The sequence below is a fragment of the Ipomoea triloba genome, chromosome 4 (genome assembly GCF_003576645.1).
Source record: "Ipomoea triloba cultivar NCNSP0323 chromosome 4, ASM357664v1".
Lineage (NCBI taxonomy): Eukaryota > Viridiplantae > Streptophyta > Magnoliopsida > Solanales > Convolvulaceae > Ipomoea > Ipomoea triloba.
In genome coordinates, this window is record NC_044919.1 from 702,677 (window position 1) to 729,047 (window position 26,371).

At 38.1% G+C, this 26,371-nt stretch overlaps 3 protein-coding genes across 7 annotated transcripts in view; all 3 read left to right on the forward strand.

Moving 5' to 3' along the window:
* Window positions 1-8,952: 8,952 nt before the first annotated feature.
* On the forward strand, window positions 8,953-12,113 carry LOC116017360 (putative disease resistance protein At1g50180). The gene is made up of 3 exons (XM_031257927.1): window positions 8,953-11,858; window positions 11,947-11,994; window positions 12,084-12,113. The coding sequence occupies exon 1, from the start codon at window positions 9,017-9,019 to the stop codon at window positions 10,424-10,426; it is 1,410 nt and encodes a 469-aa protein (XP_031113787.1). The 5' UTR covers window positions 8,953-9,016; the 3' UTR covers window positions 10,427-11,858; window positions 11,947-11,994; window positions 12,084-12,113.
* Window positions 12,114-15,722: 3,609 nt separating this feature from the next.
* The window catches only part of LOC116017358 (disease resistance protein RPP13-like), a 28,272-nt gene continuing 17,623 nt past the window's right edge, over window positions 15,723-26,371 (forward strand). The window contains exons 1-4 of one of the 5 annotated variants that reach the window (XR_004097881.1): window positions 15,723-17,773; window positions 18,900-19,016; window positions 19,099-19,195; window positions 19,597-20,138. Coding sequence is in view for 4 of the 5 variants with exons in the window: in XM_031257924.1 (XP_031113784.1) it covers window positions 16,191-19,016; window positions 19,099-19,152 (2,880 nt within the window). In the remaining variant the exon portion in view is untranslated. Of the gene's footprint in view, window positions 19,017-19,098; window positions 19,196-19,596; window positions 20,139-20,375; window positions 20,647-26,371 lie in introns of those variants that run through there. The other 4 variants (XM_031257924.1, XM_031257922.1, XM_031257925.1 and 1 more) reach the window with 4 other exon arrangements.
* LOC116017357 (disease resistance protein RPP13-like) lies at window positions 21,994-25,503 on the forward strand. The gene is made up of 3 exons (XM_031257921.1): window positions 21,994-23,323; window positions 23,444-25,217; window positions 25,298-25,503. Exons 1-3 carry the CDS (start codon window positions 22,140-22,142, stop codon window positions 25,343-25,345), a joined length of 3,006 nt encoding a protein of 1,001 aa, XP_031113781.1. The 5' UTR covers window positions 21,994-22,139; the 3' UTR covers window positions 25,346-25,503.

Sequence of the window (26,371 nt, forward strand, 5' to 3'; positions counted from 1 at the left end):
TGCAAGTCATGGGTGGAAATCTGGAAGCACCCAAGTCCCCTCCAACGAAAGGTACATCTCGATCCTCATCTCCTACTTCTGACTATGATCAACAGGCCGAAGAAGTCTTCATTGGCGAAGTGCGTCAATTCATGGCTGATCAATCTCAGAAGATGGCTCAGCTCGAAAGAATGCTCGCTGTGGTCCGCAATGCTGCAATGCCTGCTGATGGCACAAGTGAATCCCAAGGCCGTCATGCCGAACTTCTCGAACAGGCGATATGGGCTGAGGATGCAGCACGGAAAGCCACTGATGAAGCCGCTGTAGCTCGAGCAGAGGCTGCAAGTGCGAGGGCTGAATTAGCCGAGATGCGAGCAGAGCTGCGAGCCTTCCAATATTCCAGTGAACTTCGACAGGATGTGATGAAGGCCATACTCGATGACCTGTCGAACCAAGTCCCTGCCCAACTTCAAGCTATTTTCGAAGGTATATCCACCCTCCTCTCCCGTACTGGTGATGCCAACAAGGGGGAAAATAAAGAGAAAAAGAAGGGGGATACAACGGGCAAGAAAAGGGCAGCAAGTGAACCAGCTGGACCACCTCCAAAAATACCAAGAATCATGAGCAAAGCAGTGGAGGATGCCAAACAGGCAGAAAACCTAAGGGTCCAGCGTACACTGGAAATGGAGAGAAGGAGAGAAGAGGACAGAGAAAGAAGAAGAAAAAGACAAGAACGACAGTCAGAAGAAGAAAGGAAGATAGATCTTCTCATGACAAACTTTAAGTTTGGGAACAGAGAAGACACTGAACAAATTCTGACTCTGGAGATATTCAAGCTTCTGAAAATCACTGGAATATCAACACACAGCAACATGTCTCCAGAAGAATGTATTGCTTGGTGGAAAGATGGAGTAATTGATGGTGAGTTCGTGGGGGAAGCCTACAGGAACTACAGGCATCTAGATGTCACAGATGAATACTTAAGCCTGGTAAATCCGAAAGACCCCATCAAGACACGAGAAGCCATTAACAAGAAAAGGAAAGGCAACAAGAAGTAAGCTCTCGTGGTCCAAACTCCATCTTATTTCAATGTATTGATACTTATGTTGTTCTTGGTCTTACTTCTTTGAATCTTTTCCACTAAACTCTGTTATGTAAACATTCCCTTAATCTTAATACATATATCTTCTGCTGGGGGTGTTGCGTGAGTTTACTTATTCATGTTTAGTAGAATTGTTGTCAAACTTACCATATGCGCTGAAAATAAAATCAATGCTTTTTCTTTTTGAAATCAGCCATATAAGTAAGTATAAGTGTTGGCATCATCAAAAAGGGGGAAATTGTTAGGAACATCATGTAATAGGTTTTGATGATACCAACTGTTAAGTAAGAATCCCCAAGTCTCGATACATAGGCAAAACAATGTAAGTTCGATAAGTAAACTAAGAGCGAAAATACAACCGGGTAATTTGAGCTCAACTCGGGAAATATTTAAGCTTAAGGTAAACTTGTTTGAACAACTTAGAAGTTTTCGTGTTGTAAGCAAACAGATAGATCAGAAGCAGGCACGAGACAACTCTGGAGGAATAAGGGTCTACGAGACATCAACTAAGTCTCGAGACACAAGCCAAGTTCGAGAGGTAAGGACCTCTCGATATACCTATCGAGTTCGAGACGTAAAGAATATTCGAGAGATAGACCTCTCGATACATGGGATTGAAACATCAAGTGGTCGAGACATCTTTTATGGTCTCGATAAACCGGCACTTCTCCAAGAGGCTGAATGTTAGTCAACATGTGCAGATAAAATACTCTAAGTTTGGAGAAGAAGAATATCATGGAGATAAAATATTGAAGAGGTGCTGAGCGGGAGGTTTCAAAATGGACGGAAGTGGATGACACGTCAGACCTCCACCACAAACGGTCAAGAAGTGCACCAATCCTGAAGTGGTCAGATTCCCCAAACAAGGAATGATGGGAACATAAAAAGAGTAACTTTATCCAAAAGAAGCAAGTGAAGCATGAACTCAAGAAAGTGGAATATGGAATATTCACTACAAAACAAAAGGCTCAAGTTACAAGACCACTACTCCATGAAAAATGCTGAAATTGTGCAAAGACCCATGTTCGGCGTGGGAGACCAATTTCAAACGGAATAGTTTTCCCTCCAACGGAACTATTCTTCTACTCTCATATATAAGGACGTAAAGACACAGAAGAAAAAGGGGTTGTGAAAGAGGTCAAGAGGTTAACAAGAGGTGTCTGATAAAAACGTTCCAGTGCAAAGTGCTTAACTTGGAATATCATCCTGATATTCAATACAGCGAGAGAACACATCTTAGTGTTCAAAGAGAGTTACAAAGCTAAACTGTCATACATCCAGAAGGTGACCAAAGCTGCTCTACATCAAAGCTGATTCAACGATAGCTTGTGGTCAGATTGGAGTCTGTTACATTCAACTGTGACAACCAAAAACACCTTGCTTTGGATTAAGCAAGAGAGGTGGAGTAACCTGGCAGCTGTCCGAGTGAAAGAAACCTGAGGCTTGACGCGGGCTTGGTGATCAAAGGTCAAGTGCTCGAGAGGTGGAGTAGCTGGAAGCGGGGAGAAAGACCTTGGAGAGGCGGAGTAACCTGGGAGCTGTCTTGTGAAGATCCTGAGGCTTGACGCGGGCTTGGTGATCAAAGGTCAAGTGCTCGAGAGGTGGAGTAACGAGAAGCGGGGCGAAAAACCTGAGGCTTGAGGCGGGCTTCGTGATCAAAGCTCAAGCGCTCGATATTGTACTAAAAAGGGAAGTTTTTAGTGCAATCCTTCCAGGGAGTTTCTGGAAGAAGAGTGGACGTAGGCGGGTTGGCCGAACCACTTAAAAATCTCTCTTGCATTTACTTACTGTTTTTATCTCTCGCTAACCTCTCGATTGCACTGCATATAAACACACCTCTCGAACTAACTCAAACTCGTGCTAACTAAAAGGGGATAACATTTCCGCTGCGCATAAAACTTTGTCTTCACCTCGTGAGGTATCGAACCTAAACATCCTAAGTTCAATACACACGAGAGGTCGAAAAGATTTGCAAAATCTTATACAAGTCTATTCACCCCCCCCTCTAGACTTGTACCCCATCCCCTTGGGACCAACAAGGGATTCATTAAGGGAGTCTCATCTACCTTCTCTACTCTCTTTAATTGTGAATAGTGCTTTACTTGATGTAGATAGTAGAGATTGTGCTCCTTGTGCTTATTGTGCTACCCTTTCCCCCTTGTGCATTATTTTCTTTCACATCGAGGACGATGTAAATTCTAAGTGTGGGGGGAAGACAAAAATATGGGTAAATTTTTGAAAATTTTTGAAACTTTGCTTGGATGATTCATTGTGCATAATGTTGGGTAATTACCTTTCCTTGCTTGAAGTTGTGATCGCTCCCTCTTTGTTGGTTTGTGGTTTGTTTTGGTGGAACTTGTAGCAACTCAACTTGTGATTGATGAGCCAAGGAGTTATATGATTGATCTATTCTCTTGCCAATAGCCTTGTTAACCACTTAATAATTGAATCAATTCTTGATCTAGTGTGTTGTGCATTGCTAGTGAAGGCTTATGTGAGATTCCGGTAATGGTTGTTTTGCTAGAACTTGCCTCATTACTCTCCAAGTGAAGTTTAAGATTTGCATGTTTTGAAATGATTTAGGCCATTTTTGTTTAGCCCTAGCCTTTTAGCCTACCCTTTTTAACGTATGTCTACCCCTAGTTGTCCCCGTTGAGCCTTGTGTTTGTTCAAATAAGTGCTAAACACTTAAACCCGTCATTTGTTTGTTTTTTTTGTGTTAACCCTTGTCATTTAACCCTTAACCTTAGTTTTTTTTGTGTTAACCCTTGTCATTTAACCCTTAACCTTAGCCAAAATGTTTCCCTCCACCCTTGAGAGAATAAAGCATTTGTTCTTTTTCATTGAAGAGATCTTTATTGGAGCTTGTTTTGTTAGCAATCCTCTTGATAATTTTATTATTGGAGCTTGTTTTGTTAGCAATCCTCTTGATAATTTTATCTAAGTGTGGGGGTATTGAGATTAAGTTGTTGGTTGATTTGAAAAGAAAAAAAAAATGAAAAAAAGATTATGTTGAGAAAAATTAAAAAAAAAAAGTGTTGAAAAATGAAAAATGAAAAGAAAAGAAAGTCGAATAAAAGTTTGAAGTTTATTTTGTAAGTTGTGCTCTACCCCACCACTTTAGAGGTTGTTTTGTCCTTAAGTCTTGTTTGCTCCTTAGTTCATTCAAGTTATATCTCTTCTACCCTCAATTGTGATCAAGTGTGAAGTTCTCTCCTTTGTTTTATTCCTATACCCCTTCTTTCTTAGCCATCCACCCTTAGCCCCGTTACAAGCCAAATAAAAGTCCTACTTGATCTTAGCATGCAATCTTAGAGTTGAACTAGTGGGAGTATGAAGGGCAAGCCTATGGAATCTCATTAAAAGCCAAGTTTTGCATAATCTCAACTTAGCATTTGTGCACACTAGATTCTCACACACTTTAATGGTTTTGGTGCTTGGTTATTGGCTTGGGAATGGAACTTGTGTGCCAAGCTAAGGTGATTCTTAAAACAAGTTGTGTTGTAGCAAGTTGGATTGTGGTTTGATAGGTTGTGCAAAGTGGGAGTATGATCAATTTCGTTGCAAGGACGGTGATTTATTTCTTGTCTTTGCTTGAGGACAAGCAAAGGTTTAAGTGTGGGGGAGTTGATAAGTGCTTATTTGTCTACATTTTCCCCCTTTCACTAAGTTATTTTGTTTATTTATCATTCCAAATTTCATGAGAATTAGTGCTTATTTGTGTTATTTTGCAAGGAGTATGAGTTGGAAAGCATTAGAAGCAAAGATGAGCATTTTCATGCATTTTGGTGGGCATTGGAGTCAAATGGAGGCCAAATATGAAGCTATGTAGATGGGTGCAACACTTCCAAGGGAGCCTAAGATTGGTATTTTCAATGGTCTTTGTCATTTAGACAAACCAAAACAAAAGAGAAGCAAAAGATCAATGTGTTGAAATTTCTGCACGTTGACATCTTAGTAATTGGACCATATCTCAGCCTAGAAATGTCCAAATTAAGTGATCTTTAAACCATTGGAAAGAAGACTTCAAGGGCTACAACTTTGCTAGAGATACAAATTTCGTAATTCTGAACGGAAAATGGTGAAAAACAGCCTAGAAGTCAAAGCAGCTGCACAGAGTTCGAAAATGCAATTTCTGGAGTGTTGGCAAACGGCCTGGGAAACGGCCGTGTACATGGGCGTTTGATTTATGCCGATTTACAGTGTGAAAATGCAGTTTTTGAAGAGGAGGCAAACGGCCACTGACACGGCCGTTTCCTAGGCCGTTTGGGACCTGCTCTGCTCACTATTTAAGCTCGTTTTGAGCATTTTGAACACGGTTTTGACCCATGGTTGAACCCTAAACACTCCCATTCACTCCCTTTCATATTTTTAGGTTAGATTAGACTTAGATCTATGTATTTTAACACTTTTGGAGCTTGTAATCTTGGATTTGAAGCTTGGATTTCAAGATTCTTCCTCCCATTTCAATAGAGAAGTTTTCTTTCCTTTATCTCTTTTCTTTTGCAAGATTTATGTTTATTACTTGTGTTTTTGTGTTCTTTATGCTATTTAATCATGAGTAGTTAGTTTATGGGCTTGAGTTAGGGTTGTATTATCTATTTGGATGCTTAAGTTGTGATTATTGTGAAAAAGGGGAAGAACCCCAACCTAGGGTTCTTGAGTTTGAATTGGGTTTGTTTCTATCTTTCAATGATTAGTGGCCAATGATTGTTGTTTGTCTTTGGAAAGTCTTTCATCTCAATGGGAATTGGATGGGAGACTTGAGCCAACCCAATCTCAAACCCATTTTCTCTTCTATGGAAATAGGGGTAGATTTGGGGCTTAAATAGCTTTTGTTCTTCAAGAACTTAGGTTGATACACCATGGGAATGGGGCAACCTTTGTTCTAATCCTTGTGGAAACTTGGATTTATTAGTGCTAGCCTCTAGAACCTAGGTAAAATGTTCTTCCCCCAAACTTAAGTGTTAAAGCATCTAGATAGTAATTCCCCTAGCTTGAGTCCTATTTCTTTATTTTGCACTTATCTATTGTTTATATGTGTTTGTTCTACCTTGTTATCATTTCCTTAGCTTCTTGTTGATTTCCTTGTGCTAGTGCCTAGTTTGTGATTGCATATTGCGTGCCATAACCCCCAATCCTCAGCGGAACGACATTTCACACCCGTACACTCACCATCACTCATTTTTGCTACACATCACCTACCTTATTGTGGGCTCAATGTTTGAGATGAGTTTGAACCCCATCCTACCTCTTCAAGCCATAACTTGAGGTCAGGTGGATTAATCACTCGTGTTAGCCGGCAACATTTATAGGACCTTTGATGGATCTCTATTTGATCAATGGAAAAAATAAAAATAATAATAGATAAACGAGTAGCCACTATTGTTGAATTATTGCACCAGTTAAGTTGGAGAAAAGTAAAGGAATCATATCTTTAGAGTTGGAAAGCTAAAGCTTAAAAAAGCTGTCTGGCAGCATGGATCGGAATTATTGCACTCATCAGATCAGTGGCAATACCCAATATCATATTCCATTTTTTTTTTTGAAAACATATCATATTCCATTCATCATCTTGCTTCAGTTGCTTCTGCAAACCTTCACTCAATTAAACAAGTTGAGGCTCATTAATTAGCTCATATTCTATTTATGAAATTCATTGCCCCACTTGTACAAATTTATAACCTGTACAAAATTTTGAAGGTATCACTGTCGTGACCACAATTGAATTGCACTTCTTGTATTGAAGATCAGAAAATAATCTGATCTGTAGCCACAAACAATTTATGAAATATCTCTACAAAATAAAAACCTTTGCATATGTACAAACCTTTTTCGAGCATTTTGATGTGAAATAGATCAGAGATGGAGGAAATGGAATATTTCATTCATAGTATTCTACTGCATAATTAAGCTAATAAGGTTGTATATATACACTGAATAGAGATGCGAAATTGTTGTATTTACACTGGATATATATATAAGGTTTATTTAACTTTATAATGAAAACGAAAATCTATTGATTTTAGTATAGGAAATTGAAGTCTCCTTTTATTTAATTGCCAGGAAACAACAATTTTTTACTTTCTCTAGTTTTGTCACTAGTTTCAACTATTTTCTTGACTTGATGTGTATAATTTAAAAAATAATTTCTCATTATAAATATACGAAATTCATCTCCTCAAGAAGGAGAATTCAAATCTACTTTTACTCAACCCAAAGCAATAATAAATCCCTTTTAAAATATTACCTCAAAGTAAATGTCATTTTTATGTTAATATTTTAAACCGAACAAAACAATGGAGCCCCTATCTTGGATTATTATAGCACCAAGTTGGAGAAAGTGATGGAACACTAAAATGTAATAATGGTGTTGTACTCTATTTCACCTAATTGAGTAGGCGGAGTTTTAGACTCTTTAGAGAATTGTACCCCACTAATTATACATCATCCTGAGTAATATCTCACATGCCTTCGAGCTAGCTTAGATGGTTAGCTACCTGAAAACTTAAATCTCGGTACCAACGTCAAGATGTAAGCGTATAGAACTTGTTGAAAATATTCTAATGAAACATGTTACTCTTGATATTGATATCACTAATTCAATCAAGATTCTATTGGTCAATAACTATTATATGAGTTTTAAAAAAAAAATCAAAATCAAAATAAAGCAGTGGCCCCTACTTTTGAATTATTGCAACAAAGCTGTAGGCATGGTATTATTGCACTGAGATCAGTCATCATCTTCATCTTCCTTCTGCTAAAACCTGTTAGGGGGAAAAACCAAAAAGGAAAGGTCTTTGGCCGGATCATCTTCTAGTAATACATCGAGACAGAAATATAGTAGGAGAATATTGTACAATAAACATGTACATCAATAATAATAACAGAACATAAATTGGCAAGAAATAATTCGAAAATAACAATATATTCCGAATATAAATAAGAAATCTGAAATTAACAGTACGTAAATGGAAATGGAAACAGTAATGGAAAAATCCAAGTCGTGTATAACACACTTTCCTTAAAACCGATTCGCTACCTCCCATGGTGCTAGGAGCGTTGTAGTGTCGGTCTCCCAGGATAAAATGGATCACAATAATATAGTTGAGCACTCAACCTATATTATTTTCGGCGAACTAGAACAAGGATTGAACACATAGGATAATTTCAAGAAGAAGTAGAATGGCTACTCTTTTATATATTTTCCTTTCGCACACGGCCTATTTCAAGAAGAAAGAAATCAGATGAACACTCTGATAATAGCCAAGAGAGAGAAAGGAAAAGTGTACCGTGTTGCTTGCATCTCTCCGGATGGCCAACTAGAGGCATTTTAAATACTTCACAAGTTAAGGGTATTTTGCTAACCCATAACAAGTCAAAAAGCAATAGACAAAAGTCCTAAGCTTTTTATCCTTCCTAGGAGTAAATAAAGGAAGAAATTCCTTTATGTACTATGCAAAGCAACATCTAGAAGTGGGAGTACAAGTGGTTTTATTTTTACAATAAAACAACAAAAGAGAGTGGCTTTGGAGTGGGTGAACGGCGTGGGAGACAAAGGCATTTCTTCCAACATCACAACTCCCAAAATCCACAAAAATAATAATAATAATAATATAATAATAATAATAAAATATTATTATAATAAAGCATTATTAAAGTGATCTAATACGTATATTTTGAGAATCAATTTCTCATTCACCTATTTTCTACTTTATATATACAAAATATTAATTTCTTCTACTAAATAGAAGAAATCGAATTCACATTACCCAATTAAATCGGAAGTGAAGTTCTCATATTTTATACCACAAAATAGTCACTTAACATGCAATATTATTATCAAATTTTCCAACAAAACCTTCACTCAAACAAACAACGCTCTCTCTTTTACGTTACACCTACACACAGCAAGCTAGAGATACACAGAGAAGAATGGCTTGTGTGGTTGTGCTTTCTCTTATGAGGACGCTTGAGCTTGAGTTCTTGCAACCTCTCCCTCGTCCAATTCTACAACAAAACCAACTCATCCCCTGCAACAAAGACCTGGCCCAATCTCTCCTCAACAAGCTTGGATCCCTGATGGAACTATTCGATGAGAATAGAATGGATGGTCTTGAAGCAATAAAAGACTTGGAAACAAAGCTCAGAGATGTAGCTTCCAGGATTGAGGATGAAATTGAACTCCAAGTAGTACATCTTTATGAGGATGAAATTCAACTCGAAGAAGAGGAACACAGAATTTTTGAAGGAATTTTTGATATTTTTGACGGAATTGTGGATAAGACATTTCAGCCACCGGGAGAGGAGGAGGAGGAGGAGGAGGAGGAGGAGGAGGTGCCACAGGGTGAGAAAAGCACTCATCATTGCCAAAGCCTTAACCTTCATCAGAGAACTACTCATCATTGCCAGAGGCTTCATCAAATTTTGCATCCACTAGGGGGAAAATCACATCCTTGTCTCAAATTCGGTCGTACTTTGCATCGAGCTGTACAAGACATTGATGCCGTCACTCAAGAGTTGGCGAAAGCCAAGGAGGAGTACCAGCTTTTCAAACATCATCTACAAGGAGGAACAAAGCAGCCTGCCTCCCTTCATGTTTTACCAATACCTACTCATCAAGGTATCACCATTCCTGATTCTTCCCACACTGCTTCACACACCAAGGAAATAATGGTTGGAAAACAGGATGAGTTCAAGATTATAAAGGAGAAGCTAATCCAACATCCATCTAAGCAACTAGAAATTGTCTCCATTAAAGGTATGGGAGGTATTGGTAAGACAACATTAGCAAAGAAAATTTATGAAGATCCATCAATCACTTCCTACTTTGATAAGCGAGCATGGATTGTGGCATCGCAACATCACAATAAGAGGCAAATGCTCTTAGATCTTCTTGGTTCCAAAGACAATAATGCAAACAGCAGCAGTAATGAGGACCTAGCATTACAACTCTATCAAAGTTTGAAGCGTCTAAGGTACTTGATTGTGATGGATGACGTATGGAGTGTAGAGGCATGGGATGCTCTCAAAACTTGCTTTCCTGATGATGGATATGGTAGTCGAGTATTGTTGACTACTCGCATTGGTGAAGTGGCTAATCATATCTGCACCCAAAATGAGTTTTCTCATCAAATGCAATTGTTAGAACAAAGTGAGAGTTGGAAATTATTTAATGAAAAGGCATGTAAATCTCGCGGTGCTGAATTTGAAACCATTGGGAGACCGGTAGTTGAAAAATGCAAAGGACTGCCTTTAACAATTATTGTGGTTGCAGGCCTTTTTTCCAAACTCAACACTTTAGATGAGTGGAAGAATACTGCCAATGCTCAACATTCTAGATGATGAAGAATGTTCGAGAATACTCTCATTGAGTTACAATCATTTGCTCCATAACTTGAAAGCTTGTTTCTTATATTTGGGAGTTTTTCCAGAAGATCACGAGATCAATGCCAATGAACTTGCAAAGTTATGGCTTGCAGAAGGACTCGTAAAGGCATTTGAGAATGAAAGCTTTGATGCAGTGGCTAATAGGTACATGCAAGAGCTTATAGATAGAAACCTGATAATTTTAAGCAAGTTAAGCTCCAGTGGAAGAAAAATTAAGAGGTTTAGGATGCATGATTTATTGCATGCCTTTTGTATGAGAGAAGCTCAAAACGAGAACCTTTTGCATGTTGTCGAGAGTGAAAATAGTTCTTATTTTCCTCAAAAAGGTTTTCGCTGGGTAAGCATCCAATATGTAGATTTTGACGTGTCTACAATACATCATTTTACTTGGAAAAGCTATAGATCCTTCTTCAGTTTTGTGTGGAGGGAATTATATCCAGATTTTAGAAATGTCAATCTACTGAGAGTACTCTTCTTTTATCATAGACATGCCATGTTCAAAAATGATATGAATCCCGTCCATTTGAGATTCCTAAAAGTTGAAAATAGTATAGAACTGTCCAAGACTCATGGATTCCTAGAGTCAAGTTGTAGAGAGAGTGTAGAATTGTCAAGGTCTTGGAATCTTCAAACACTTTGTTCTAATAGAAGAGTATCATACAGATTAGATGAAGGAGGGGAGTATTTGAAGTTTCCACAACTACAGGATATTGATTGCGCGAGCCCTTTTTGTGGAAATCCTCCCAATTTTGTTCATAAAGTTGGTCGGATAAGAGATGATGATTGCTCAAAAGAATGGCTTACCAATATTCCAGCATGCTTGAAGAAGGTACATATTAAATGTAAAGGCAGCAAGATTAATGCTTGCATTGCGAACCTAGCCTATTTAGAGCAACTCGAGGGACTGAAGATTTTTTATACCCGTAGTACACATAATCGATTTTATAATAGTATTGTTCTCTTGAAAAACCTTAGGAAGTTGACATTATATGAAGTTGGATTTGCGTGTGATGAGAAAATTGATATTCTTAGCAAGTTACCTAGGCTAGAGGTGCTCAAGTTACGAGGGAAGCCATTTGTAGGCAAAGAATGGGAAATACAAGAGGAAGTGATATTTTGCCAATTAATTGCTTTAGTTATCCATGATTGTGATCTCAAGCATTGGAATGCTAGTAGTCAAAATTTTCCAAAACTTGAGCACCTATATATTGAGTCTTGTGGTGAATTGAGAGAGATCCCAATTGGCTTTGCTGAAATTTCAACATTGAAGTTAATCGAATTACTCAGATGTCTTCCTTCTGCTGTGAGATCAGCCACGAAAATTCAGGATGAGCAACGTGACTATGGAAATAACGATATGATTGTTATTGAGATAGAAACATTAGATGTATGTCACCCTTAGCTTTCTCTTTCTCAATTGCATTTTTTCAACTCGGGCCAACCAAATTTAATTAAATCAGTGACTCATATGGCAGGGTTATGGAAACTACGATATGGATGTTATTGAGCAAGAAACATTAGATGTATGTCACCCTTAGCTTTCTCTTTCTCAATTGCATTTTTTCAACTTGGGCCAACCAAATTTAATTAAATTCAGTGACTCATATTGCAGCGTTTGGAATATGAGAGAGGCCTGAGCGAAGAAGAGTCAGATGTGGATAGCGAAGAAGAGTCAGATGTGGATAGCGACCAAGAGCCAAACTCGATCTAATAAATGAGTATGTCTCAAGTTAACCTATAAAACAGTCAGTTCTTTTTAATATAATGCTTCAACAGTACAGTAGAGTAGTTCATATTCTGCAAATCCATTATTCAATTCAGGTAATGTTGGGGAGCTAGCTTTGTATGCATGTGTTCACAGCCTCTGCAATAATGTCTGTACTGTCCAGATATACAAAGTTCCTTTCCATATTGAGATTGATTTGGAGCTAGCGATGATTACAGCTTCCAACAGTAGTTAGATGAAGTACGTAGGTGTATATATATAATATATGGTGTGAAGGCTCGTTATTCATGTCTTGAATCACCATTGCCCCTAGAAATCAAACTTGAGTGCATCTTCTCCTTTTACAGGGGCAGTTTGAAATATTATCTCTCTCGGGCTCCTATTTACAGGGGCAGTTTGAAATATTATCTCTCTCGGGCTCCTACTTGCTGAGTAATAGCAGCGGTCCTCAGGGCCTAAGCTCCTACTTGCTGAGTAATAGCAGCGGTCCTCAGGGCCTAAGAACCGGTAGTCTTAGCATTTGTCTCGCTAGTCCAGATGGTCGTGTCATAGGTGGTGGAGTCGGGGGAGTTGTCATAGCAGCCAGTCCTGTTCAGGTATCCTTTTTAATATAATGCTTCAACAGTACAGTAGAGTAGTTCATATTCTGCAAATCCATTATTGAAGCACAACACATTCCTAATAAATGACTGACTACTTCAGTTCAGGTAATGTTGGATGGGGAGCTTTGTATGTATGTGTTCACAGGCTCCAAGGCAAAGAGCAAATCCCCAGTGTGTATAGAAGAACATTTCAATTTTGTGACTCCAAACCAATCCAGCTGATATGCAACAGAAGCTACCAGGCTTGCCTCTGCAATGAATGTCTATCTGTCCAGATATACAAAGTTCAGTTCCATATTGACATTGATTTGGAGCGAGCTGAGGATTACAGCTTCCAACAGTTAGTTGTTACATGAAGTACGTGTATATATATAATATATGGTGTGAAGGCCAACTTAGTCTTAGTGTAAGCCTGCATCAACTATAGATATATATCTTCTAAACTTTTTTCTTTTTGTTGATTTTCTCAATATCAGCAGCAGATGGTTTGTCCCTTTTAGGCAGAAGACAAAAATGGTATGTATGTTACGTTTTCAAGAACACAGTTGAGAATTATATTATTATTGTTATTACAGGTAGGACTGTATATAACGCTCTGCATGGTTGTGCACCCACACTACAGTGCCAAGCAAAATTCGTTGAAGTGAAGTAGGATGGCGAGCAAGCACCCGCTAGCCTCAAAGAAGCGTGTTGAAGATCGAGCAGATGGTTGTTGTGTCTGTTATGGGGTTAAACATTATTCTTGGGGTTCTTGTCCATTGCAGGGGCAGTTTGAAATATTATCTGTCTCTCTTTCAGGCTCCTACTTAGCTTGCTGATGAGTAATAGCAGCAGGTGGTCCTCAGGGCCTAAGAACTGGTAGTCTTAATTAGTGGTGAATTGGTCTGAAGTGTTAACCATACATTATACCACAATGTTTTGCACTGTTAATGCAAGTTTTTGATTGATATTTTCTTACATATATATTACACAAATCTTGGGGGTTTTGCTGTAAATTCACTTATGAGAACTATTGAGCTTCAACTCTTGCAAATATATCTTGTAGATCAAAAGTTGCAAATTTTGAAGATAATACTACATTGGTATTCTCATTACCCAATTCCAGTTGAAGATCAAAACTCAGAGGATGCAATGCTTAATTGATTGAGCAAAGAAGACTCCAAAGCTTCAGTAGCAACTGCTAAGAAATTAATAGCAATACTGATGACCTGTCATGACTCCAAAGGTACGTAATGTTATTTCTTTAATTATTAGAATTGTTAACTAGTTTGACTCCTCCATCTGCTCCTGCTGTCAGATTAACGCCATCTCAAAAGAGGGGCCGAGGAAGGCCACCCGGGACTGGTCGAAAGCAACAACTAGCTTCTCTTGGTAATACTCTAAATTGATGATTAGCTTTTGGCACCACACCATGACCAATTCTTTCTCAGTTGGATTCATCATTCGTGTTGCATGTTTCATAACAACCATCATATTATGCCTCGATAAAGAACGGATATGTTTTATGATTCTGAAGCGGTTAAGGCTTATTAACAACTTTGGTTGCTTTTATTAGGTGGATGGATGTCTCATTCTGCTGGAAGTGGCTTCACTCCACACATCATCACTGTGGCGGTAGGAGAAGTACGTGATCTACTTTTTGGTGTTTCTATCTGTAATTGACTCGTTATCTAAAATAAACCAGTGCATGTGCATTTGCGTATATCTTTTGTCTCTCTTCTTACGGTTAAACACAAGTTGTTTGTGCCATATCAGTTGGATTTATTGAGCCAGGAAATAAAGTTGTTCGTACTATACAGTTATGAAATTGTGCCTCATTGCAATCTTCTGCAGGACATCACAACGAAGATAATGTCTTTTTTGCAACAAGGCCCTAAAGCTGTATGCATCTTGTCAGCTAATGGTGCTGTCACCACCGTAACCCTTCGTCAGCCATCAAATTCCGGTGGCACTGTCACATACGAGGTTAATTCATTCGATCTATGTGCTATTGCATTCTGCTTTCTTCCTTATTCTTTGACAAGACTCGTTATTCATGTCTTGGATCACCCGTGCCCTTAGAAATCAAACTTGAGTGTATCTTGTCCTTTACAGGGGCAGTTTGAAATATTATCTCTCTCGGGCTCCTACTTGCTGAGTAATAGCAGCGGTCCTCAGGGCCTAAGAACCGGTAGTCTTAGCATTTGTCTCGCTAGTCCAGATGGTCGTGTCATAGGTGGCGGAGTCGGGGGAGTTGTCATAGCAGCCAGTCCTGTTCAGGTACCCTTTTTAATGCTTCAACAGTAGTTCATATTCTGCAAAATTTGCCTAAAGGAAATTGAGTACATTCCTAAATGATTACTTCAGGTAATATTGGGGAGCTTCATATGTGTTGGCTCCAAGGCAGCAAAGAGCAAACCCCCGGTGAGTATAGAAGGTGCAGCGGCACATTTAAACCGCCAGAGTTTTGACAATTCTGTAAGTCCATCCGATATGCAACAGAACCAGAATCTGAACTGGCCTCTGCAATGAGTGTCTGGACAGGTTCAAGCCCGCCATATATACAAAGTTTCCATATTGACATTGATTTGACGCGAGGATTACAGCTTCTTCCAACAGTAGAATATGAAGTGTATATATATGTGTATGTATGGTGTGAAGGCCAACTTGGTGTAAGGCTGTAACTGTCCTCTAAACTTGAACTTTTTGACACATAATGTTGGTCTGAAGTGTTAACCATTCCTAGCTTGTACCACAATGTTTTGCACTGCTGTGACGAATCGATAACTTTTTGATTTGTATTTTCTTAGCCATACATCACAAACCTTGGGGATTTTTCTGTAAATTCACTTATGAGAAAAGTTGAGCTTGAGCTCTTGCAATTCTTGAAGATCAAAAACTGATCTTTGGCTTGGAATTGTTGCACTCATATTGGTTCTGGTGACCTTCACAGAAACATTAAACACAGAAAAAAGTACAATTACAGAAGCAAAGAGAGGGGATGGCTTGTGTAGCTGTAACTATTGTTGTGAGGACAATAGAGCTTGGGCTCTTGCAATCTCAGCCTGGTCCAGTTGCAATAGAAAACTAATTCATTTGCCTGAGACTCTAACCCTGTCAAGAATCTATTGGATCTTTGATCCATCTCTATTTGATCAGTGGAAAAAACAAAAAACAGTGGCCCTCCAACTCTTGAATTATTGCACCAGTTAAAGTTGGAGAAAAGTAGACGAATCTTTCGAGTTGGAAAGCTAAAGCTTAAAAAAGCTGTCGGCATGGATCAGAATTATTGCAGTCATCAGATCATATTCCATTCATCATCTTGCTTCAGTTGCTTCTGCAAACCTTCTCTCTCATTTACATTACACCTACACCAATACAGAGTTACAGAGATCGATCGAGATTGAGAAGAATGGCTTGTGTGGTTGTACTTTCTCTTATGAGGACACTTGAGCTTGAGTTCTTGCAACCTCTCCCTCGTCCAATTTTACAACAAAAGGAACTCATCCCCTGCAACAAAGACTTGGTCCTATCTCTCCACAACAAGCTTGGATTTGTTTTGGAACTATTCGATGAGAGTAGAATGGATGGTGTTGAAGCAATAAAAGAATTGGAAACAAAGCTCAGAGATGTAGCTTCCAGGATTGAAAATGAAATTGAACTTCAAGTAGTACATCTTTATAAGGAAGAAGAAGAAGAAGAAGAGGAAAACAGAATTTTTAAAGGAATTTTGGATATTTTTGGCAGGTTTGTGGATCAGACATTTCAGCCACCGGAGGAGGGGGAGGGGAAGGGAGAGGGAGAAGAAGAAGAAGAAAGAAAAATGCCACAGGGTGAGAAAAGCACTCATCATTGCCAGAGGCTTCATCAAATTTTGCATCCGCTAAGGGGAAAATCACATCCTTGTCTCAAATTCCGTCGTATTTTGTACCGAGCTGTACAAGACATTGATGCCATCACTCAAGAGTTGGCAAAAGCCAAGGAGGAGTACCAGCTTTTCGAACATCATCTACAAGCAGGAAAAAAGGCAGCTGCCCCCCTTAATGTTTTACCAATACCTACTCATCAAGGTATCACCATGCCTGATTCTTCCCACCATGTTTCACCCTCCAAAGAAATAATGGTAGGAAAACAGGATGAGTTCGAGAGTATAAAGGAGATGCTAATCCAACATCCATCTAAGCAACTAGAAATTGTCTCCATTAAAGGTATGGGAGGTATTGGTAAGACAACATTAGCAAAAAAAATTTATGAAGATCCATCAATCACTTCCCATTTTGATAAGCGAACATGGACTGTCGCATCACAACATCACAGTCAGAGGCAAATGCTCTTACATCTTCTTGGTTCCAAAGACGATGCAGACAAAAGAAGTGAGGAAGACCTAGCATTACAACTCTACCAAAGTTTCAAGCGTCAAAGATACATGGTTGTGATGGATGACGTATGGAGTGTAGAGGCATGGGATGCTCTCAAAACTTGCTTTCCTGATGATGGATATGGTAGTCGAGTATTGTTGACTACTCGCATTGGTGAGGTGGCTAATCATATCTGCACCCAAAATGATTTTTCTCATCAAATGCAATTGTTAGAACAAAGTCAGAGTTGGAAACTATTTAATGAAAAGGCATGTAAATCTCGCAGTGCTGAATTTGAAATAATTGGAAGACCGGTGGTTGAAAAATGCAAAGGACTGCCTTTGGCAATTATTGTGGTTGCAGGCCTTTTTTCCAAACTCAACACTCTAGATGAGTGGAAGAATACTGCCAATGCTCTAAGTTCTTCTTCAACAACTACTCTAGATGATAAAGAATGTTCGAGAATACTCTCATTGAGTTACAATCATTTGCCCCATAACTTGAAAGCTTGTTTCTTATATTTGGGAGTTTTTCCAGAAGATCACGAGATCAAAGCTAATCACCTTGCAAAGTTATGGCTTGCCGAAGGACTTGTAAAGGCATTTGAGAATGAAAGCTTTGATGCAGTGGCTAATAGGTACGTGCAAGAACTTATGGATAGAAATCTGATAATTTTAAGCGAGCTAAGCTCTTGTGGAAGAAAAACTAAGAGGTTTAGGATGCATGATTTATTGCATGCCTTTTGTATGAGAGAAGCTCAAAACGAGAACCTTTTGCATGTTGTCCAGAGTGAAAATAGTTCTTATTTTTCTCAAAAAGGTTTTCGCTGGGTAAGCATACAATATGAAGATTTTGACGTGTCTACAATACATCATTTTACTTGGAAAAACTGTAGATCCTTCTTCAGTTTTGTGCGGAGGAATTTACATCCAGATTTTAGAAATGTCAATCTACTGAGAGTACTCTTCTCTTATCATAGATGTATCAAGTTAAAAAATAATGTGAATCCTGTCCATTTGAGATTCCTAAGAGTTGAAAATAGCATAGAACTGTCCAGGACTCATGGATTCCTAGAGTCAAGAGGTAGAGAGGGTGTAGAATTGTCAAGGACTTGGAATCTTCAAACACTTTTTTGTGAGGGAAGAGTATCATACAGATTAGATGAAGGAGGGAAGTATTTGAAGTTTCCACAACTACAGGATATTCATTGCATCGACTCTTTTTGTGGAAATCCTCCCAATTTTGTTCATAAACTTCGTCCGATAAGAGATGATGATTGCTCAAAAGAATGGATTACCAATATTCCAGCATGCTTGAAGAAGGTACAAATTGAATGTGAAGGCAACAAGATTAATGTTTGCATTGCGAACTTAGCCTATTTAGAGCAGCTAGAGGGACTGAAGATTTTTTATTTCGGTGGTACACATAATCTAATTAATAATGGTATTGTTCTCTTGAAAAACCTTAGGAAGTTGACATTAAATAATGTTGGATTTGTGTGTGATGAGAAAATTAATATTCTTAGCAAGTTACCTAGGCTAGAGGTGCTCAAGTTAGAATGGAAGCCATTCGTAGGCAAAGAATGGGAAATACAAGAGGAAGTGGTATTTCGCCAGTTAATTGCTTTAGTTATCATTGGTTGTGATCTCAAGCATTGGAAAGCTAGTAGCCAAAATTTTCCAAAACTTGAGCACCTATCTATTATGTATTGCCGTGAATTGAGAGAGATCCCAATTGGCTTTGCTGAAATTTCAACATTGAAGTCAATCAAATTACTCGAATGTCTTCCTTCCGCTGTGGAATCAGCCAAGAAAATTCAAGATGAGCAACGTGACTATGGAAACAACGATATGGTTGTTATTGAGGAAGACACATTAGATGTATGTCACCCTTTCTCTTTCTGAATTGTATTTTTTCAACTTGTGCCAAGCAGATTTAATTAAATTCGGTGACTCATGACAGGGTTCGAAATCTGAGAAAAGCCTGAGTGAAGAAGAGTCAGAAGAGGATAACTGATAATTGATACCTTATATTCACTTTTAGGCAGAAGACAAGAATGGTATGTTTTCAAGAACACAGAATTGTAATTACATACATACATACAGGACTGTATTTGCAGTTTGATTCATGCATTTGTCACAGGACAGGCAACAACGTTACTTTACATGAAGAAGATGTTTTAATTGCATATATTATTTTCAGTGTTGGTCTGCATAGGGATAGCCAATGTGTAATGCTAGTTTTCACTTGCTAGTCCAGTACAGTACAGTGCAGGGACTTCTCATAGCAGCACAACACTCTTCTTTAAATTAATTAATGCTTCTTCTACTATACACTTCATGCTATATATTTTCACTCCTGCTGTGGCTATAATTCCACAAATTAAATTAGATTGAAATGAAATTGGTTATTGAAGTAGTACATTATACTATATTATATTCCCAATTGAAATGACTTCAGGTAATATTTGGAAGCTTTCAATGTGTTGGCTGAAAGGCAAATTAAGATCAGAGCTGAACAAATCTGATGGGCAGAGAGGGAGAGTATTGCAACCCGGATGGGCAGGCGTTTGTAGAAACGAATTCATGGATAATGTGTGTGTGTGTGTAGAAACTCATATCAGACAATCACAAAACTCTGGGGAGTGCTGAAACTTCATGTCTTGTATTTTAGTAATGAATTGGAAGCTTAAAACTTTAAAATACTCTTGAAGCTTAGATTTCAAATATGTGTGTGTGTGTGTGTGTGTTTGATGCATATATATGCAGACATATTGTTGGAGTTGATGATGATGATGAGTTTTAAGAATTGAAGCTAATTAAGAAGATTGGTTTGCTTAAAGAAAGCATATATCCCAGTGGTTGGTTTTGACATTTTAGCTTTAATTTGCTTTTTTAATAGATGTAATGTAGCCTCTGATCTGTTAGTTTGTGAATCATGCACGATGTATGTGCAATGCAATACTGAGTTCTATTTTCTATCCCTATATATATTCATACTTAGTTCAATTGTAATATTGTATGTTTAGTAGCTAGTTGAAAACTAATTTGAAGACTTGTTAGACAATAGTAGTATTCTATTGGAATTTGGCAATTTGTCGTCGTGCCTGTCATGAGGTTAATTGATTCGATCTATGTGCTATTACATTCTACTGTCTTCCTTGTTGTTTGATAAGACTTGTATGTCATGGTTCAAATGTGTCCTGGAAATCAACTTTGAGTGCATCTTTTCCTTTACAGGTAGGAGCAGTTTGAAATATTAATTATCTCTGATCTGATATGATCTCTGGGGCTCCTAGTCCAGATGGTGGTGTCATAGCAGCCATGCCAGTCCTTCTGTAAATGTGAAGGCCAATTTGCTATAAGACTGTAAATGTCTTCTAAACTTGAACTTTTCGACAGTGTGACACATAATGTTGGTCTCAAGTGTTAACCATTCCTTGTATGTACCACAAAATTTCCATGGAGTGTATGTTCAGATATCTTAGTATGTTCTTGAAATCTTTAAAAATCGCACTCTTTAATTCTTATACAATATAATATTTCTTCCCTTAGCTTGAAACAAAATTACGTCAAATTTCGCTTTCTTTCTTGTGTTTGATACGATAACATATATAGTTACATAACAAGTGCCGTACGACGACATGACATTTCCATGCTCGATCATTTTTCAACGTGGAGCTTCTATCTTGAATTATTGCACCAAGTTGGAGAAAGTGATGGAACGCTAAAATTGAGTTGGTGGAGTTGTAAACTTTTTAAAGAATTGTACCCGACCTCACTAATTATATATCATCGTTTGCTTCTAATAATATATTTAAAATCAAAGTGGAAATGTAGATACTAGTTCAAACCTACATTTATTTTTTTGAGAAGAAGTTATTAATTCATTGAATCATCAACAAGAATATCAACAAGAAACAAAGGAAGGGTATCAAACCATTCATCACAACCTGACACAGAAAAGGCCTCCCTAGCAACAACGTGGGCGGCACGATTCGCAGATCGTTTAACAAAACTAAATTCGTGGGCGGCACGATTCGCAGATCGTTTAACAAAACTAAATTCGACATCATGAATCATAGATGCCAATTCTTTAATGTCAGACACAAGTAAACCAAAAGCAGAATACAATTCTTTAATGTCAGACACAAGTAAACCAAAAGCAGAATAAAAATCTTTAATGTCAGACACAAGTAAACCAAAAGCAGAATAAAAAGAGGGTCCCTTAATCGCATTGAGCAAGAGTTGGGAATCCGTCTCAACATCAACCCCTCCCAAACCCGTATCCTTAAGCCAGCTTAACGCCTCCCTCATGCACATAGCCTCATCTTCTTTGATAGTAAACACACCATTCATACTTTCATTCTTGGCTGCTAGAAACCTACCATCATCGTCTCTCATCACCCAGCCAAACTTGCATTTATTTTTAATGTGGGACAAAAACTATTTAAAAGTCTTTAATTTTAAGCTCTATTTTCTCGCTTGAAGTGTATAATTTAAGAAATTAATTTCTCATTCACATATTCTCTGGTTTGGATGTATAAATTAAATATACAAAATTCATCTCCTCGATCGATAAGGGAAATCCAAATCTACTTTACTCAACCCAAAGCAATAATAAATTCCTTTTAAAATATTACCTCAAAGTAAATATCATTTTTATGCTAATATTTTAACACAGAACAAAACAGTAGAGCCCCTATCTTGGATGATTATAGCACCAAGTTGGAAAAGGTGATGGAACACAATGACGCTGCACTCTATTTCACCTAATTGGGAGGTCAGCAGTATTAATATAATGCAATTAGTTGGGGAGGGTGATATATGGAATCTTTTGAGTTTTGACAACGTTAGAACAGTTTTTGAGCGTGGAATTATTGCACACATCAGATTAGTGGCATTACCCAATTCCAATTCCAGTTCATCTTCCTTCTGCTAACTTTTTCTTTCTTTCTCACTCATTTTCTTTACACCTCTGCACAGAGCAAGAGAGGGACAAGAATGGCTGCTTGTGTGGCTATACTTTCTCTTATGAGGACACTAGAGCTTGAGTTCTTGCAGCCTCACCCTCGTCCAATCCTACAAAAAATGGAACTCATCATCCCTTCCAACAAACAGTTGATCCAATCTATCCATCAAAATCTTGGTTTTTTTATGGAGCTGTTTGATAAGAACAGAATGGATGGTGTTGAAGCAATTAAAGAGTTGGAAACAAAACTGGGAGATATGGCTTTCAGACTTGAAGGTGAAATCGAATTCCAAATTGCACATCTTTATGAAACAGCAGAGGGGGAGGATACTTGTTTTAAACTTGGTCTTATTCTGCAACAAGCAATGAAAGACATTGATGCCGTGAAGGAAGGGTTGATCCAATCACTCCACCAAAAGCTTGGCTTTCTGATATCGGTGTTAGATGAGAATAGAATGGATGGTGTTGAAGCACTTAAAGACTTGGAAACAAAACTCAGAGTCAGAGATGCGGAGAAATCTTCTAGTCCTTCTCCCAAACTTGGGCGTATTCTGCAACAGGCGATTGTTGCCATCGAGGAAGCATTGGTGAAAATCAAGAACGAGTACAAGCTGCAAGAAACAGAGAAGACTGCCCTTGATGATGTACCAAGATCAGAAGTTGATTCTTCCCAACCTCCTGCATCAGACTCCGACAACAAAATGGTGCGTAAGGACGAGGAGTTTGAGATTATAGAGGAGAAATCTACTAGTCCTTGTTTCAAACTTGGGCGTATTCTGCAACAGATCCAGAAAGCATTGGTGAAAATCAAGAACGCCGGGTACAAGCTGCAGGAAATAAAGAAGACTGCCCTTGATGATGTACCAAGATCTGAAGTTGATTCTTCCCAACCTCCTGCATCAGACTCCGAAAACAAAATGGTGGGTAAAGACGAGGAGTTTAAGATTATAAAGAAAATGCTAATCCAACATTCATCAACAAATCGAGAAATTGTCTTGATTAAAGGAATGGGAGGCATTGGCAAGACAACATTAGCTAGACAAATTTATAGAGATCAGAAGATTGCATCACACTTTGACATGCGAGCATGGGGTGTTGCATCCCAACATTATAATAAGAGACAAATGCTCCTAGCTCTTCTTAATTCAATGGGCTTTGCAGAAAGCTCCAATGATGACCTTGAGACAAAGCTCTACCAACGTTTGAAGGGGCAAAGGTAATATGATATCTATCTATACATTATTGATAGATAGGGATCTGATCTGTTAGTACTGTAGAGAAAGAACTCTCCAATTAACTAACTTACATACCTACTCATCATGCATATATATAACAGGTACTTGGTTGTGATTGATGATGTTTGGAGTAATGGGGCATGGAATGATGTCCAACGTTGCTTTCCTGATGATGGATGTGGTAGTCGAGTATTAATAACTACTCGCCTTGAAGAGGTGGCTAATTCTACTTGCTCTAAGAAAGATGATTTTTATCATAAAATGAGCTTCTTAAATCAAAGTGAGAGTTGGGAGCTGTTTTGTAAAAAGGCATACAAAGCTGGTGATGATAAATTTGAGATGATTGGTAAACAAATTGTTGAGAAATGCGATGGACTACCTTTGGCAATAGTTATGGCTTCAGGTGTACTTTCCAAACTCAACACAGTGGATCAGTGGAAGGATATTGCAGATTCTCTGAACTCATTTGCAACAATTATTGATGAAAAATGCTCAACAATACTCTCGTTCAGTTACAATCACTTGCCTCCCACCTTAAAAGCTTGCTTTCTATATTTGGGAGTTTTTCCAGAAGATTATGAAATCAACACCAATGATCTAGCAAAGTTATGGGCCGCCGAAGGGCTTGTAAAGGGTGATGAGAGCTTGGACGTGCAAGTTGACAAGCGCATACAAGAACTTGTTGATAGAAGCCTAATTATAGAAAGCAAGCGAAGTTGTTGTGGGAAAAAGGTTAAGGCATTTACAATGCATGATGTATTGCATGCTTTTTGTGTTGAAGAAGCTCACAAAGAGAAGCTTTTGTATACTGTCCTTGAACATGGTTCCACTTCTCCTGATCAGGAAGGTTTCCGATGGGTAAGCATCCAATCCGAAGATCCCAACACCCTTGTAATATATCCTTCCTTGAAAAATTATTGTCGATCTATCTTCTATTTTCCATTCTATCTTTCTGAAACCACAACTCTAAACTTGAAAGTTTTCAAGTTATTGAGAGTACTTCACTTTACTAGTGGAAGCATGTTTAGGGAGATTGCGGATCTCGTGCATTTGAGATACCTACCTCCTGCAGTTGGACAGTATAAAATTTCAAAGTTGTCCCGGGCTTGGAATCTTCAAACACTTTATATCCGTGTGGATGACAAAAGGAGCTATTTGGAATTTCCACAACTGCAATATTTTAGTTGTTTCTCTATTTGTGGACATCCTCCTAAATTTGTTCATCAAAACCTGCAGAGCATTTGTTGGATGAAGCCTAATCATTGCACAAAGGAATTCTTTAGAAATGTTCCAAACCTAAAGAAGGTACGAATTAGTGGTGATAGAAGTAAATGCAATGATTGCATTGAGAACCTTGCCCATTTGGAGCAGCTTGAGCGACTGAATATTAATGCTTATGAAGAAGAGCAGTATATGAGTGTGGATATGATTCCTATTAATAACAGCATTGCTCTTTTGTCAAATCTTGAGAAGTTGACCCTTCGGAATACCAACTTTGAGTGGAAGGGAATTAATATCCTTAGCAGTTTGCCTAAGCTCAAGGTGCTCAAGTTGTTCTTCTTTGCGTGTGTAGGCGAAGAGTGGGAACTGGAGGATGAGGTATTCAGCCAGTTAATCTATTTGGAAATTAATTCAATTGATCTCAAGCAATGGAAAGCTGGTAGTCATAATTTCCCAGAACTCGAGCGCCTACTCCTTTATCGATGCAAGAGATTAGAAGAGATCCCACCCGACTTTGGGGAAATTCCAAATTTGAAGTTAATCGAATTGAAGGGCTGTCTTACTTCTGTAGTTGATTCAGCCAAGCAAATTGAGACTGATCAAAGAGACAGTGGAAACGATGATATGATCGTCATTGAAGAAAATGCAATACAGGTCTCTCTACCTTTCTCTTTTTCTTCTAAATTTCGTTTAGTTTCATCATATTTTAATTTAGCTTCAACGTTTTATGACAGCTCAAAGACGAACTTGAGGCTGATGAAGATGATTTTGATGAACTATGATGAATTTGAAGAGCAGAGGAAGCACATAATAAGCAAGAGACTCTAAATTATATTTGCACCATTTTATCTTATTTTATATATGTTACATTATATTTAATCTTATTATTGTTATTTGGGTTGATGATTTTGAATGGCTAAGTTGTTTTCATCTATACCAATCGTTTTGTCAATGTCTATGTTTAATTATTATCTTAAAATACTAAAAATTATTAATATATATAATAATACAAATACTTTGAATTAGTGGTACACAATTTAGTTGCAGAAGCTAAGCCACCACCTAAATCATTAAATACTACAAGTTGGAGATGAAATGTATAACTTGAAAGAGTAAATTTGATTACAACATGTTTGGTTTATAGAGTATGTCAGGATTAGAATAACGTTCCTATGAATAGACTTATTGTATTGTTTGTCTTTGATTTTTCTGCCTTAGGAATAACGTTACGTTCCTGGGAATGAGCTATTCCCTTTATAGAGGAATAGCCATTCTTCGAGGGTTGGGATTCATGCTCTTGAAAATAGCTTTTGTATTATAATATCAAAAATACTCCTTTCACACAACCTCTCCATCAACGCTTCCCTTGCTCTATGCCTCTACGGCGGCTTCAATGTCTTTGCCACCCTCCTCCAAATCTCCTTGGAGCTCTTCCTCTCCTCCCCGTAATCCACTGTCTTCGCCATCCAAGACTCCGTCTTCTTCAACGTCTCCCTCCTTCCATGGGTCATCAAGGTGCTCCTCCTATACCACACCTCCCCTTCACGACTCTCCTTCCAAGTCCGATTTAGTTTATGAATTGTACATTCAAATATGCTAATACAATTCATAATAAAAATATTATAGCAAGCCAGCCGGGGTTAGGTTGACATAACACAAGAATTGTTTGTGCTACTAAGCCTACTATTATGATGAGCTATGCCGGTTGAATCTGAGTCATTTCTTATCTCTACAATTATCTAACTCGGTAGTGACCTACCTTCCAATTATTTTGAGTACTATTCTGTTACAATGTAGAATATGTTCAT

Excerpts from the sequence above, each read along its gene's own strand:
- LOC116017360 (XM_031257927.1), top strand. The coding sequence starts at position 9,017 with ATGGCTTGTGTGGTTGTGCTTTCTCTTATGAGGACGCTTGAGCTTGAG.
- LOC116017357 (XM_031257921.1), top strand. The coding sequence starts at position 22,140 with ATGGCTGCTTGTGTGGCTATACTTTCTCTTATGAGGACACTAGAGCTT. Across the intron at positions 23,324-23,443 it reads CAACGTTTGAAGGGGCAAAG|GTACTTGGTTGTGATTGATG; the intron begins GTAATATGATAT and ends TATATATAACAG. Across the intron at positions 25,218-25,297 it reads TTGAAGAAAATGCAATACAG|CTCAAAGACGAACTTGAGGC; the intron begins GTCTCTCTACCT and ends GTTTTATGACAG.